This window comes from Arachis duranensis, chromosome 7, assembly GCF_000817695.3.
Source record: "Arachis duranensis cultivar V14167 chromosome 7, aradu.V14167.gnm2.J7QH, whole genome shotgun sequence".
Classification (NCBI taxonomy): Eukaryota; Viridiplantae; Streptophyta; class Magnoliopsida; order Fabales; family Fabaceae; genus Arachis; species Arachis duranensis.
The window spans coordinates 38,706,641-38,722,127 of NC_029778.3; the positions used below are offsets into that span (position 1 = coordinate 38,706,641).

General features: G+C 36.0%; 1 protein-coding gene across 1 annotated transcript; it reads right to left on the minus strand.

Annotated features, from left to right (window-relative positions):
- Positions 1-11,845: 11,845 nt before the first annotated feature.
- LOC107458586 (uncharacterized) lies at positions 11,846-13,633 on the minus strand. Its single transcript, XM_016076809.1, has 2 exons — positions 12,368-13,633; positions 11,846-12,133 (listed from the first exon to the last, which is right to left on the minus strand). The coding sequence occupies exons 1-2, from the start codon at positions 13,631-13,633 to the stop codon at positions 11,846-11,848; spliced, it is 1,554 nt and encodes a 517-aa protein (XP_015932295.1).
- Positions 13,634-15,487: the final 1,854 nt, after the last annotated feature.

A 15,487-nucleotide genomic window follows, 5' to 3' on the forward strand; every position in this document is an offset into this window, starting at 1 on the left:
TTATGTTAGTCGTATAAATTCTTTAAAGGTACAAGATAATAAAATAGGTTAACATTAATATCATTAGAAGCTAAATTTAATGGTTCAAACAAGCACCACTAATTATGTTAAAAAAGTAATTTTGTAATAATAATGTGATTTATATATTAATTTTTTTTAGTAAATTCATTTCAAAATATAGAAATTAGACTCAATTACGTGAAAATTTTAAAGGTAATATAGAATTTGATAATAAAATGAACATTTATTAAGGAAATAAATTTATTTATGGCCATTTCTTAATTATAAATAATAACAAGATTTATGTAAAAATATTAATGTCATCATTCTTATTAATTAAATCATAATATTAAGGAGTTGATAGTTTTATAGTCGGCAATTATATATTAAGTAATTACGTAAAAATTAGCAACAAACAAGGAATAGGGATTCAAAAAAAATCTATTATATAATACCAATTTTATAATTAAAATATGTCACATATATTCTCATATATTCTATTTATTATCTATTCTTATATAAAAATCAGATTTCTGCACTTAATGATGGAGTTGACGTGACATGCTTATGAGACTGTTTAGCGATTTGTTTTTTTTAACTCGTTAAATACAACTTATTATGATAAATTAACTATATCAACTAATTAATTTGATTAGATATTTAAATATTACATAATTTATTATAATTTATATCAATTTGATTTGGTAGTATTTTTTAATTTATTTCTTTTAATGTTCTCTTAGTATTTTTAATTTATTTTTTAAATTTATTAAACCAAATTAATTATAATAATTATCTATATTAATTAATTAATCAATTAATTAATTAGATTAATTAATCATTCAAATAATAAATCTATGAATAAAATAGGTTCTCAAAATTTTTTCACTAATAATTAAATCAAATCAAATAATATATATTGTGCTAAATTTAAATCATGTGAATTAAGGACCAAATTAAAATAAGATAATTTTTTACTTATTCAAATTAAATGCAATAAATAAAATTAATTTTGGTAGACAATCATGGTCTTATGGTCTTCTTTGAATAGATAGCCACACAAAATTATAAAAATTATTACTTTATCGCTTTTACTATTTTAACTCTTTTTTTTATTTATAAATGTACTCAAAATGAAAAGGTATGGATGAGTGTTTCATTAAGTGTTTGTTTGACAAATATTATAGTTTAAAGATGGCTCAATTTAGACATTCTACCACTATCAATGGAAGTTGAACCTGTAATAATTTAGGATGACCATGATATTTTTTATTATAGTATTACATAGAAAAATACTTTTTTAAATGAATATACCATTATAATTAATTTTCTTTGTCAATTTGTTATCTTTGACCTAACAAATAATATTCATATTGAATATATTATTTTTATCAGAAGCTATACATAATTGATTGATAATTCTATATATAAAAATATTCATGTGGTAACTAAATACCATATTGTTATTTCGCTAAAGTTAATTCTCCTATGATTATGTGAATGTATAGCACTATCCGTCTCAGATGAAAATTGATTGGATTACATTTATTTCCAACAAGGTAGGTGATCTTTTAGGCCTAATCACGGTCAGAGTTGAGAAAGATTTGAAAGATACTAATAAAACAAATACTCTGTTTTTTTAATATCCGATAATAAATATATAAAACTAAATTATATTATTTTGTACAAAATCATAAAATGTATAGCATACTTAAAACATATCCAATCCGTATTAACTGTCATCATTTATCAATTATATTATGACAAATTTGGTTATTAAAAAAAGATTAAAATTAACTTAAATACATAATATTATTTCATGCTTTTTATTTTTATTTTATTATCATAAAAAGTCAGACATATTATAAGAGAACCTCATTTTCTTATCAACGTTCTTTCACTCAATGGTTTCTATAAAAAAAAAAGGCATAATAATATTGTATTTGGTAAGAATATATAGGATTTTAAAAGGTTGAAGCATAAATTTAGTTCTTAACATATTCGTAGATGAAGTGTAGAATAGATAAAAAGGTAGCCAATAAAAAAATAAATGGTTAAAACTTTCTCAATACTAACAGTTGTAGTGTATAATAGGTGTTCTATAATTTTTTTGGATTTAATTATTCTTTATTATTATATGTTATGTTTAATTTATAAAAGTTCTAGTTATTATATTTACTTTATATGCTCTTAAATCTCATGTCCTTGATGGATATTTGTGACTGAGTAATTATTAAAAGAAATTGGTTTATATCTATTTATATTCTATTTAAATTATAATAGTAAGTAAATACTTTTGTTCAAAATAAATAATGCAATTTTTTCATAAAAACAACGTTTAAATAATTGTGAAATTAGATTATACCACAAATGATGATAAATATCTTGACATTAGATTTGCTATAAAACAAATTTTTAGAAATCTTATGTTGTATTATATAATTTAGTTATATTTTTCTAATTTTCAATCTATATTATTTAGATTGTAATATTTCTAAAAAGGGTTATTCAATTTTTTTTAAATGATTAAATCAAATCAATTACAAACTAATTAATTAGGTTGATTAAATATCTAAATATCCTATAGTTTAATATAATTTAATTTATATAGATACATGATTTTTACAGTTTTATTATTTATTGTAATAAATTTTAGAGATAATTTTTGCAAGTTATAGTTTATTTTTTTATCTTTTTATCTACATATTCAACTTTTAAGAATAATTTTTTTAAATTTAACAAAATTTACTTTAACAAAAATAAATTAATTTATGAAAATTTAAACTTGAGCGCTTGCTCTAGTTAAACTCAAACTTTAATTTATTTTGTCATATTATTATATAAATATTAAATTATTTAATTAAACATTTATTTGATTATGAAATAATATTATATGTTACTTTTATATTAGAAATTAAATTTCAGTTACTACACAAATATTATATTTTTTGTATATTTTTAATTATATATTTTGGACAATATTTGTTTTGTTTTGGACAATATTAATTTTATTATTTTGTTTCAAAAAATTTGGTTTATAAATATGTTTATTACATATTTATAATTATAAAGACTTTAATGTGTGTGAATTTAAAAATTATAATTTTTAAATATTTTTAGAAATTATAAATTTATTGAAATTGTTGTGAAATTATATATATTATTTAATATTTAATGGTTTATAAAAAAAAAGGAGAATCCGCCAACCCGTCAGCCTACCATTAGGGAGAGCAGGAGAGAAATTCAAGATCGTCTTACTAGGTGGGGCGGGGCGGGCCAACCTACCAGATGGTGGGTTTTTGGCAAGACAGGGTAGACTTTTTCGTTTGCCACCTCTAATGGACACACGGACATAAGTATTCGCCCTATGAAACCTATTAAATATACGCGAATATAAAATTATTAATTTATCCTAATTTATATATACATAAATTCATTTCTTGAATTTAGTAACCCTAATTTCTGCCTTCAATTCGAATTATTCCTTTTTCTTTCAAACTCATTTTCAGCCTCGATCCTCTCTCTCTAACTCACTTTCTCTGCCTCTCAAGTCTGTCACTACGTCGCTCAATATCGTCCTAAAAAATTATGATATGTTATTATGTTGGAATATGTTTTTATGTTTTCTCCTTTTGAAATATTATTTTTCATAACAAATATGTTATAAATTATGTTAAATTATATTGATGAATTGATTATTTTATAATTATTATATTATATCTTTTTGTATTATTTTTTTTTTAAATTTCAAAGAATATTTGTAGATACCCGAGGAGATATGCGTTTCCTAAGCGGTAATTAAACAGGAACTTGCAATGACGGAGAAGGAATGAGGATTTTTTTTAAATAGGAGTAAGAGATGGGAAGGGGGCTTCTCACTCTCCCCTGAGTACTCATTATCATATCTAACTAACAACGGAGATCCAATCTGAGCCGATTTAAAAGGGGACGCATGGTCTGCATTCGGCCTTTAAGGTAATGAAACTAAGTCGGATTAGGCACCTTAACAATAAATTTTAGTTGATCTTGCTTGCATTGAGGTCTTACTAGACCCAAATATATTTTAGATTAATATTTTGAGTTATTGTTATAGAAAATACTATACTATTTAACATTATAACACTTAGTATATATAAAAGTTGGATATATTTACAAGATTATGATATATAATTTTTTCTTTTTTGTAATGACTATTTATACAATTTATTGAACAATTTTTTCATCTTAATATTTAATAAATTTAACATACAAAATAAATAACTTAAGTCATCATCTAGGACAATAAATATAATAGTACAAATAATTATTTATTTATTAGTAGTGAAAAAATATATAAATAGTATAAATTGATATTTTTTAATATAAAAGTAATAATAAAGGTTATTAATTAAGTTAATTATATAATTAAAAAATTATAAAGAATTTTTAAATAATAATAAAAAATAAGATCACTATTTTTACATATTACAAAGTTTATAAAAAAATTTAGATAATAAATCAATTCTCAATATATTATACATTAATTTTGTCAAAAAAATCAATACATTAGATATTAAGTTTATAATTAATTTTAACCCAATTTTTTATAATTAAAATTTAAATAATTGAAATTATTAAATGATGAATATTTTGTATCTAACTAATTAATTTTTTTTATTGAAATTAAAAAAAAGATGAGTTGTTAATCAAATTTAAATTTAAATTTAAATTGGAGTAAGAAAATAAAAAATACTTTAAATTTTATCTCACTAACTAAAATTAATTTCAAGATAAAAAATTATTTTGTACATCATATATATTGTAAGATAGTATGATCATTCGCTATTTTTTTAATGGTAAATATTGTCAAATAAAATTATGTAAGAAATTAGAAAAAAATGTATTTACAAGTTTAGGAAATATTAATTTATCTTTCAATAGAATAAATTATATACTGAATAACAAAAGTTGTTATTAATTTCTCTTCACACTAACTAATACTTAACGATGGTGTTTTGGTGCACCATGTTACCAAAAAATATTGATCGATCTAATAATTTTGTAATGACATAGGTTTATAAATTTAGAAATTTAAAATTTATTTCATAAAATGTGAAGTTTTAACAAATAACAATGTTGATCATATTGTTTTGACTTCAAGAATGAATATGATACCAACAAATAAAATTGTCCCAAGTAAATTTTAACAAAGACAAAAGTCCATAAGTATTGTTATTAATGAAAAATTAATCTATTTTAAAGACAAATATAATTTTTTTCTACGGATTTTCTAGCTTGGCAAATTGAGGACTAATTCACTACATATTGATACTCTATTTATTATTAACTAATGAATTATTATACACACAAGACGAGATTTGAATTCTAAACATTTTCTTAAGCGGACAAATAAGATGACCATTTAACCAATTTAAATTGATTAAAATAAATATTAATACTAATAATTAATATATATATATAATTTTCATTTAAATTTTAATAAAAATTTTTATATAATTTTATATATTATCCCGTGCAGGACACGGGAACATACACTAATTTATATATAATTAACAAATATTAAATAAGATAAATTTTGTCTATTTTTTTCTCTTTAATATTACCGTACATATAAATACTACTGTTAAATTTTAGATAATAAATTACTAAAAGAATATAACATATATAAAAGGCTAAATTTTTTTTTTTCAGAATCTAATTAGTTCGGAATGAAAATTTTTAATAACTTAATTGTTACTTTATTTTTTTTCTCACTGTAATCTATATCTATAAACATTATATTTGTTTTATTATAAATAAAAAATCCTCCACAACCCTTTTGTTGGTGATTTTGTTAATTAGCCAAGTGATTTTGACTTCCAATCAATGGTAGCTTTTCCAAAAGTTGTTATTGGCATTATGGTATTTATATCCATATTATCTAAGGTGTTCAAATTCAAACCGATTTAAATTAAACCGTTTATCTAATCTAAATCGAAAATTGATTAAAATTGTACTAATTCGGATTTGATTGAATTCTATTTTTTACAAACTGTTGGATCGGATTGGATTTCGGATCTACTTTTTATAACCGATTCAATTTACTCTAAACCGCACAATATACTATAATATTATTATTTATTATTATATTTACAATTATACTTATAACATGTTAATTTGTTATATATTTTTATATTATTCAGTATTATTATTATTATTTAATAAATATTTTATGTTCAAAATATTATTAAACATGGTTTTACAAGTTTGATTTAACATTTTTTTATATTTTACTGTTAGTCTCACCAGCAAAAAAAATATAATTTAATGTTAAAATAATATGCATTGATGTCACAATTTAATCACTAGTTACTAAAGAATATTTTTGTAAAAAATATTTTATTTTTTTTAAAACATTGATAAAAATGACATTAGTTAATACAAAAATTTTAAAACAAGTTAAAAAAGATATTTTTAAAATTTATAAGAGAAAAAAATGTATATTTTATAAATAAGAAAAAATATCATTTTAAAATTTATTATAAAAAAAGAGAGATAATTTTTTTCAAATAAAAAATATAATTTTCTTATATCCAATAAATATGAAAATTATATCATCTATTTTAAATCCACTTATTATGAGAACAAATAGTTATTAAGATGGCTCTCTGTGAATAACCAGTATCAACTACTCATTATTCATTAGTATAAGGGTTATATTTAGGTTATTTTTATTATGGTTCTAAAAATTCAACTGAGTTGATCGGATTAATCAAAAATTAATATTCTGACTATATTATTAAACTATTGAATCAGTCAATCAATTAGTTTACATTCATTTGATGATTCTCGCAATCTTAATCCACCAATAAAGAGTGATTCTAATTTTTAAACTTAGTATTACTAAAAAAATAATAAGATGAATAGATTTTTTTTTTAAAATATTAATATTTTAATAATTTTAACAGTTTATCTCAATTATAAAATACTACTAAATTACTGATATTTTTGTAATATTTAAAATTCTTCTAATAGAAAATACAAAGTAATGCCACCACCACATAATAATAGTGAATAGTGCCTCTCATTGAAGAAAAAAAGCAACTACTATCATAAGTTCAGAACACTTAGTACCTTAGCTAGCTACTAGCACTAGCAATAGTCACCATGTTCCATGTTCATTGCATTGTACACAGCACAAGAACCAAACCTTACAAATCAATCCACCATATCCTCTACACTGTGTCTCAAGTCCCACTCAAAAATTTATTTGATTTTATATTTTTTCTTTTAGCACGACTAAATACCAGATAAGCAAAAGGGCCAAAATAGATTTGAGAATGCATATGGAAAAAAGCAAAAAATTGATGTTTGTTATGTTGATTTGATTCTGTTGGGGGACAGAGGAAGTCACAACCCCTCTTTGGGGTTTATAGACCCCACAGAAAAGGGGGGCAGGTACAAACGCCAAAGGTAGCATTTAGTGATGAGTCCCTAACAAGGACAACACAAAAATAATGGGGTGATTTGTTTGTTTTGGTTTTTAATTTTTATTTTGGGCTTATTGTGGGCCCCTTGTGGATTAGGACCATCTGTCCCTTTGTGACCGGCATGCCCTCTAAAACACGTGAATCTGATTCCTATGACCCCTCCTGATTAATTTGTTACGCTTCATTTTCATTTTCATTTTTTGTTGCTGTAAAACACTAACACTTGTTTAATACTTTTATTTTATTTCTTGAGTCATTTGCTTGTATTTCTAAATAAAAAATAGAAACGTAAAATAAATACGTTTTTAACATTTTTTGAGAAGCAGGTAGGCACGATTTGCTTCTATCAGAAATAAAAACATTTGAAAAAAAGAAAAAAAATATTAACATTATAAGCTTATTCTCATATATTTTTAAAAAGATAAATATATTAACTTCAAACGTATAAAACCCTAATTACAATACAAATTTTTATAAGACTTTTCTATTGCGTTATCCTAAAAATGAGATTAAATTATATTTTGGTAATTGCTGTTATCGTTAGATCTAAAAATTTAATTTTATTTTAAAATAAAAAATTGTATTAATGTCGGGTTCCGGACAGGTCGGGTGAGCAGGTGAAGGAGTGAGGACGCCTTAGCTTTGGTCGCACTGGTTGCGGGTTTGCCGAGTAGCCGAGCACTTGTCCTAGAGAGAGGATGAGGGGGGGTGCCACCTGCAAAGACCCTCCGACGCTCAAGTCAGTGATGTGCAGGCGGGTAGAATAGTGAGGTAAAAGGATATGACGTACCTCGGGGGAAGAGCCAATCTTCCCCTTATATACATGTCAGTAGTGGGCCCCCTCATGGGGACAGGCCCATATCCTTAAGGACGCTGTTCTATAGCTACGTGTGAGCCGTACGGGACGCGTGTCCGGGTCGGTTGAAAGTCGCGTGACCGGGCCGGGTGGAGCTCGGGCCGGGTTGACCCGCGGGGATCCCGGGCCAGGCCGTAACAGTGCCCCCACGCGCCAGTGGTAGTCGTGGGAGCTATCAATGACGTGTCGTCTTGCATCTCGTTTGTTCTTGTCAGGTCGGCCGCTCGTGGGAAGAATATGCCCCCAACGCGCGTGTCCCTTGGTTGCATAAGCAACCGTTTCATCGCATCGTTCCTTGCGCCGAGCATTGAATGCTCATAATGGGGTGGAAAAACCCCTTTTGAAAAGACTATTCTGCCCCCAGGTGTTTCGCGCTTTTGGGGAAGCAGTTTTTAAACGATCGGTTTTTTTTTGCTTCTGTACTTCTCCACACTTCCCATTTCTCTCCTTCTTCTTCTCTGTTAGAAGATTTCAGAGTGTTGCTGCGGTGCCTTCGTTCATCCTTCTTGCATCTTCCCAGACTTGCAACTTCATCTTCTTTCCATCAATTTAGGTAATTTTTTTAAATCCTTTTCTTCTTTGCTTCGTTTTTGCATGTTTGTTGTCTGGTTTCGTTGCTGTTGTGTGGCCTTCCAATGGCGGTTATACGCGTTAGGGGGGGGAAGTCATTCCAGGGTAGGCTTTTCCCTGTCTACTTCTAGTGTTTTATCCTTAGTTAGGGAGTAGTGGTGTGCTTGACCTGAGCAACCGATCTACCGATCTCTTAGACTGACTGGATGGTCCCCCCGTGTAGGTATGGCTCGCACGGTCTCCCGGGCTTCCCCTTCTCCCGCGGCGTACGATCCTTATGCTTGGGTCGTTTCCGACGTGAAGGATTCGCCTAACCAAATGGGTGAGGACGAACTTACAGAGTTCCGACAAGCCGTGTACTTGTGCGGAGGGACTGATGAAGAAGCCAATTACGACGTCTTCGTCCCGGCTCCTCACGAGCGGCTGTATGAGATCAATCTCCATCACCCCCGAGTGGCCGACTGGATTTGGTTCTACAAGTCCATGTTTACCCAAGTTGGGGTTCGTATTCCTTTTTCCGCCTTTCAAATGGCGCTCTTGAGTCGTGTGTCCGTGGCGCCGTCGCAGTTGCATCCGAACAGCTGGGCTTCAATCTGCTGTTTCGAGATGGTTTGCGAGTATCTCGAGCTCCCGGTGTTTGTAGATGTCTTCCTTTTCTTCTTCAATCTTACTAACCCTTCGAAGGAGGGGAAACATAAAAAAGGATTCATGTCTTTCCGGTCTGCCCAAGGTCGGAGGATTTTTGGTTTATTTGAAGATTCTTATCATGGGTTTAAGGACAAATATTTCAAAGTCCGCCCTGCCAAAGGTCGTCATCCCTTTTGGCTGTCATTAGAGGGGGTACGCCTTATTCCGACCTATTGGAGTTTCGGAGCAGGGTCAAACGCCTTTATTAAGGTAACCTATAGAGGCATGTCGGCGGTGGATAGGCAGATTGCCGAGGTGTTGATGGCAGTCTTTGGGAGGAATCAAGTAAATCCCCATCTCCTTATGGGTGACCGGGAGGCCGGTCGTAATTATATTTGTGAGAAACTTTTACTTTGTCCTTTACCTTTTCGCTTTTACTAGTAATTTGTGGCGATTAACCGACCTTCTTTGCTTCCCTGCAGTGGAGATGTCTGCGTCGGTGACGGGTCTTCCCAACTTATTCCAAACTTTCCTCTGCGCCAGTGACGACGAAGGGGACAACGAGAAGTCTGCCGCCGAGAAGTCTGCAGCTCCTCCGGAGGACAAAACTACTTCCGAGCAAGAAGCCGCGGTTGACGGAACCGGGACCTCGGCCCAAGCTGCCCAGGTCGAGGGCGGCAAAACGGTTCATACTTCCCCCTTCCGCGAGGTGATAGGCACCGGGGGTTCAACGTCTAACCCGGATGTTGACGACGGGGTGGAAGAGGTCCCTAGCCTTAAGAGGAAGAGGAAGATGTCCTCCAGTCCCGAGGGGGTTCTTACCGTCATGGAGAGGAATTTTGATGCCGGGAACTTTATAGATTCCCAGCTGATCCCTGGTACTGAGGAGTACTTCCATGAGTCTTCCCTTGCCGGGCAGGCGAGGTGGATGTACCGTACCCTTTTGCGGGGCGCCGTGATAGCTCGGAAGGCCGAGTTTGAGCTATCCGGGATGGAGTCCCTCCGCAGAAGGTTGGAATCTAGTGGGAAGGCTAACAACGAGCTGAAGAGTGAAGTCGAGACTCTTCGGGAGCAGTTGACCCAATCGAATGAGAAACTCGACGCCGCCGAGAAGAAGGCTACTGCTGCCGAGAAGAAAGCTGCCACTGCTGAGAAGAAGTTAAAAGACTCGGATGCCACGGTTTCTCGTCTTGTCGAACGTGAAATGACTTTGGAGAGCCAGGTCGGCGCGGCGCAAAAACGGGTGGCCGAGATAGAGAAGGAAAAGCAGGCCGTGGAGGCCGATTTGGCAACGTGGAAAGCCAAGTATAAAGATGTCGTGAAGAGGGGAAGGGTGCGATTTTGGCGACCGAAGAGGCTCTTAAGGCTCAGGTCAAAGTCATTGCTCCCGAGTTCGACACGTCGGCGATTGGTGTTCTCAAAGTCATTCAGGACGGCAAAGTTGTCGACGTCCCCAAGAAATGAATCCTCTGTTTAAAGCATTTTGTTTAGCCGTTTTATTTTGGCTTGTGAACAATTTGAGTTTAGCCGTTTTGTTTTGGCTTATGAACGATTTGACTTTTTTAGTCGTTTGCTCGTGTTGGCGTAGTAAACTTTTTTCTTATTCGTCTGATCGTGTTATCGTTTCTATTAACCGTTTTTGGTTTATAGTCGTCGTTTATATCAACGGCTCGTGGCCTTTCGCGTAGTCATTTGTTACAATGGCGGTTGACGGGATCCCAGGGTGATCAGTCCCGGGGTCGCGCGTTGTCGTTAGTCGCGACGGGATGGTTTATCTGGAGAGTTGGGAGACAAAACAGAAGAGAAAATTTGCACAAGTATATCTTATTCGGTAATCATATAAAGGACTCGTAGGTCGCTATAAGAAGTTCAAAAGTTAAATTTGCAAATTAACTACTTAGCTAGATTGGTCGATTTGTCGGGCCATCCTCTAGGAGTAGAATCTTCTTAGGTTGTTCGCATTCCATGTTCTCGGGACTTCTTTGCCGTCAAGCCTTTCTAACTTGAAGGCGCCTTTTCCCATCACTTTTTTGACTCTGTAGGGGCCTTCCCAGTTCGCCGCTAGCTTGCCTTCTCCGGGGGTCGGTAGGACGATGTCGTTTCGCCTCAAGACGAGGTCGCTCGGCTCGAATTCCCTCTTGAGCACTTTGGTGTTGTAGCGCAGAGCCATTCTTTGTTTTAGCACTGTTTCTGTCAAATGGGCCATTTCCCTGGCTTCATCTATCAGGTCCTTTTCTACGGTTTCCTCCACTCCTTTCAAAAGTAACCGTGGGCTCGGTTCACCGATCTCTACGGATATTACTGCGTCCACCCCGTACGTTAGTCAGAAAGGAGTTTCCTTAGTGGAGGATTGTTCAGTTGTTCGGTAGGACCAGAGAACCGCTGCCAGTTCGTCGGCCCAAGCACCTTTTTTATTGTCCAACCTCTTTTTTAGCCCTGAAAGGATAACCTTGTTGGCGGACTCCACTTGTCCGTTCGTCTGAGGGTGTTCTACCGAAGAGAACCTTTGCCTTATACCCAGGTCGTTGAGAAATTTTGTGAACTTTTTGTCAGTAAATTGCGTGCCGTTGTCTGAGATGACGACTTCCGGTATCCCAAATCGCGTTATCACCTGCCTCCACATGAATTTCCTGCAATTGGATGAGGATATGCTAGCTAGTGGTTCGGCTTCTATCCATTTGGTGTAGTAGTCAATTGCGACTATGAGGTATTTGACTTGCCCAGGGCCGACTGGGAAGGGCCCTAAGAGGTCGACTCCCGATTGAGAGAATGGCCGGGAGGTCGTTAACAAGCTTAACTCGGAGGCCGGCGCCCTGGCAAAGTTGGCGTTCTGTTGGCACTTTACGCATTTTTTGACAAACTCTTTGGAGTCCGCCATCATCGACGGCCAATAGTATCCGGCTCGGGTTAGTTTCCTCGCTAAGGCCTTGCCTCCGATGTGGTGCCCACAGCAGCCCTCATGGACTTCCCTGAGGACGTAGTCCGTCTGGTCGGGGTGTAGGCACTTCAGTAGAGGTTGGTTGAGCCCTTTCCTGAACAGTTGTCCTTGGATGACGGCGTATTTGGCCGCTTCCCTTCTCAATTTCGCCGCGTCCTTTTCATCACTAGGGAGTTTGCCGTGTTCTAGGAAGTCGGTGATGGGGTCTAGCCATGAAGAACCTAGGCTTGTCATGTGCAGTGTGATCGCTGGTTCTCTCGTCATGCTTTGGATGAGAGACCGGTTCCCTTCTCCCGGCTTTGTGCTGGCTAACTTTGATAGGAGGTCTGCCCGTGTGTTCCTTTCTCTAGGTACGTGGTGGACCGTGACCTCTTCAAATTTTTGGCTCAAGCTTTTAACTTTTTCCAAGTACTTTTGTAACAAAGGGTCTTTGGCTTGGTAGCTACCGTTTACTTGGGAGGTGACGACTTGGGAATCGCTGCATATTTCTAGTCTTCTTGCGCCGACTTCTGCTGCTAGGGTTAAGCCTCCTATAAGGGCTTCATATTCTGCCTGGTTGTTCGAGATGGGAAACTCGAATCTGACCGACTGTTCGTATACAACCCCAATCGGGCTTTCCAGGATGATCCCGGCACCTCCGAAGGTCTGGTTGGAGGCTCCGTCCACATGGAGCTTCCACCGTGTACTCACTTCTTCGCTTGGATCCCCCGTTACTTCTACTAGAAAATCTGCCATCGCCTGCGCCTTGATGGCTTGCCGGGGTTCGTATCGTAAGTCATACTGGGAGAGTTCGATGGACCAAGTCATCATTCTTCCCGCCAGGTCGGGTTTTTGGAGTACTTGCCGGATCCCTTGGTCCGTTCTGACGACAACTTGGTGACTCTGGAAGTACTGCTTTAACCTTCGTGAGGAAGTCAGAAGTGCTAGGGCTAGCTTTTCCAACTTGCTGTACCTTAATTCTGCCCCTTGCAAGGCCCTACTTATGAAATAGACTGGCTGTTGAGCTTTTCCGTCCTCCCGTACCAGAACTGCGGCCAGGGCTTCACTCGTTATGGCGAGGTATAGGTAAAGTGGTTCCCCGTCCTTTGGCTTCCCGAGGACGGGTGGTGCCGCCAGGATTTCCTTGAAGTGCCGAAAGGCCTCTTCACATGCGGGCGTCCACTCAAACGCCATCCCTTTCTTCATGAGGTTAAAGAATGGCAGGGCCCTTGTTGCCGAAGCTCCGAGAAATCAGGATAATGAGGTCAACCGCTCTGCCAACCTTTGGACGTCCTTGATGCAACTCGGGCTCTTCATCTGGAGTATTGCCTGGCATTTCTCCGGGTTAGCTTCTACCCCTCTCTGAGTTATCATGAATCCCAGGAACTTGCCGGCTTCCATGGCAAAGGCGCACTTGAGGGGATTCAGCCTCATACCGTGTTGACGGAGGGACGCGAATACACTCGCCAGGTCGTTCAAGAGGTCGTCAGGTCGTGTTGTTTTTGCCAGGATGTCGTCCACGTAGACTTCAACCGTTTTCCCTATGAGGTCGTGGAATATCCTGTTCATCAGCCTTTGATATGTTGCCCCCACATTTTTCAGGCCGAATGGCATTACCTTATAGCAGAAAGTTCCTCCTGGCGTTATGAACGCCGTCTTGTCTTCGTCAGGAGGGTGCATCGGTATCTGATTGTAACCGGAGTAGGCGTCCATGAAACTTAGATATCGATATCCCACCGCGGCGTCGACGAGTGCATCTATGTTAGGGAGGGGGAAGCAATCTTTGGTGCATGCTTTGTTAAGGTCAGAATAGTCCACGCACATTCTCCACTTGCCGTTGTGTTTTCTCACCAATACCACATTCGAGAGCCATGTCGAGTAGTCCACTTCCCGTATGAAGCCTGCTTCTAGGAGGCTGGCCGTCTGCCTGGCCACCTCCTTTGCTCTTTCCGCCGACATCTTTCTCCTCCGTTGGGCTACCGGGCGTGCTTCCGCCTTGACGGCTAGATGATGTGAGATGATTTTTGGGTCTATGACCGGCATGTCGGCTGGAGTCCAGGCGAACAAGTCCCTGTTGGCTCTTATCATTTCGATCAAAGGCTCCTTCAACTCATGTGGGAGGTTCTTGTTAACGAATGTGAACTTTTCCACTTCGTCACCGATTCTAAACTTCTCCAGATCCCCTTCTGGTTCTGGCCTCGACTTGTCGTCCACTCTGGCATCAAGGTCGGCTAGGAACACACCGGATGCTTCCTTGGACTTCTTTCTAAGGGAGAGGCTGGCGTTGTCACAAGCGACCGCCGTCTCGAGGTCTCCCCTTATGGTCCCTATGGATCCGTCATCGGTAACGAACTTCATGACTAGCAGCTTTGTGTTGATTATGGCTTCGAAATCGTTGATTGTTTTTCTTCCCAAGATGATGTTGTAGGCAGTGGAATCTCGGAGGATTACGAACTCGGCCATCGCCGATCTTCGGCCTTGGGTTTGCCCCACCGAGATTGGTAGGGATATTACTCCGTCCGGTTTGATGAAGTGGTCGCCCAACCCGATAACCCCGTGCTGGTGAGTCGTCAGGTCGGCATCCTTTAGCCCTAGTGCGTCGAACACGTTGCGGAACATAATATTTGAATCAGCTCCTGTGTCGACAAGGATCCGTTTGACGAGGCCGGTTCCCACTCTGGCCGTAATGACCATGGGGGGGTTTTCCGGGGCGTCGTTGAACCATTGGTCTTCCGGGCCGAAAGAAATGGAGGGAGGCTTCTTAGAGTTTTGCACCGGCGAGGATGAGACCGTCAAAACCTTAGCGTCTTTCCTGTGTGCCGACCGGGATTTTGGCGCGGCATTTTTGGCCGTTACCACGTTTATCACAGTGACGCCGTGGTCTCTGTCTTCGGGTTCTTGTCGCCGTTTGGCCGAACGGGTTTTGCCTTCTTCGTCTTGGTCGCGATAACGTCTTCTCGGCTCCCTGATGAGGTGGGAGAACGCTGCTAGCTTTCCTTCCCTTATCGCTTGTTTTAGTGCATCCTTCAGGTCAAAACAGTCCTGCGT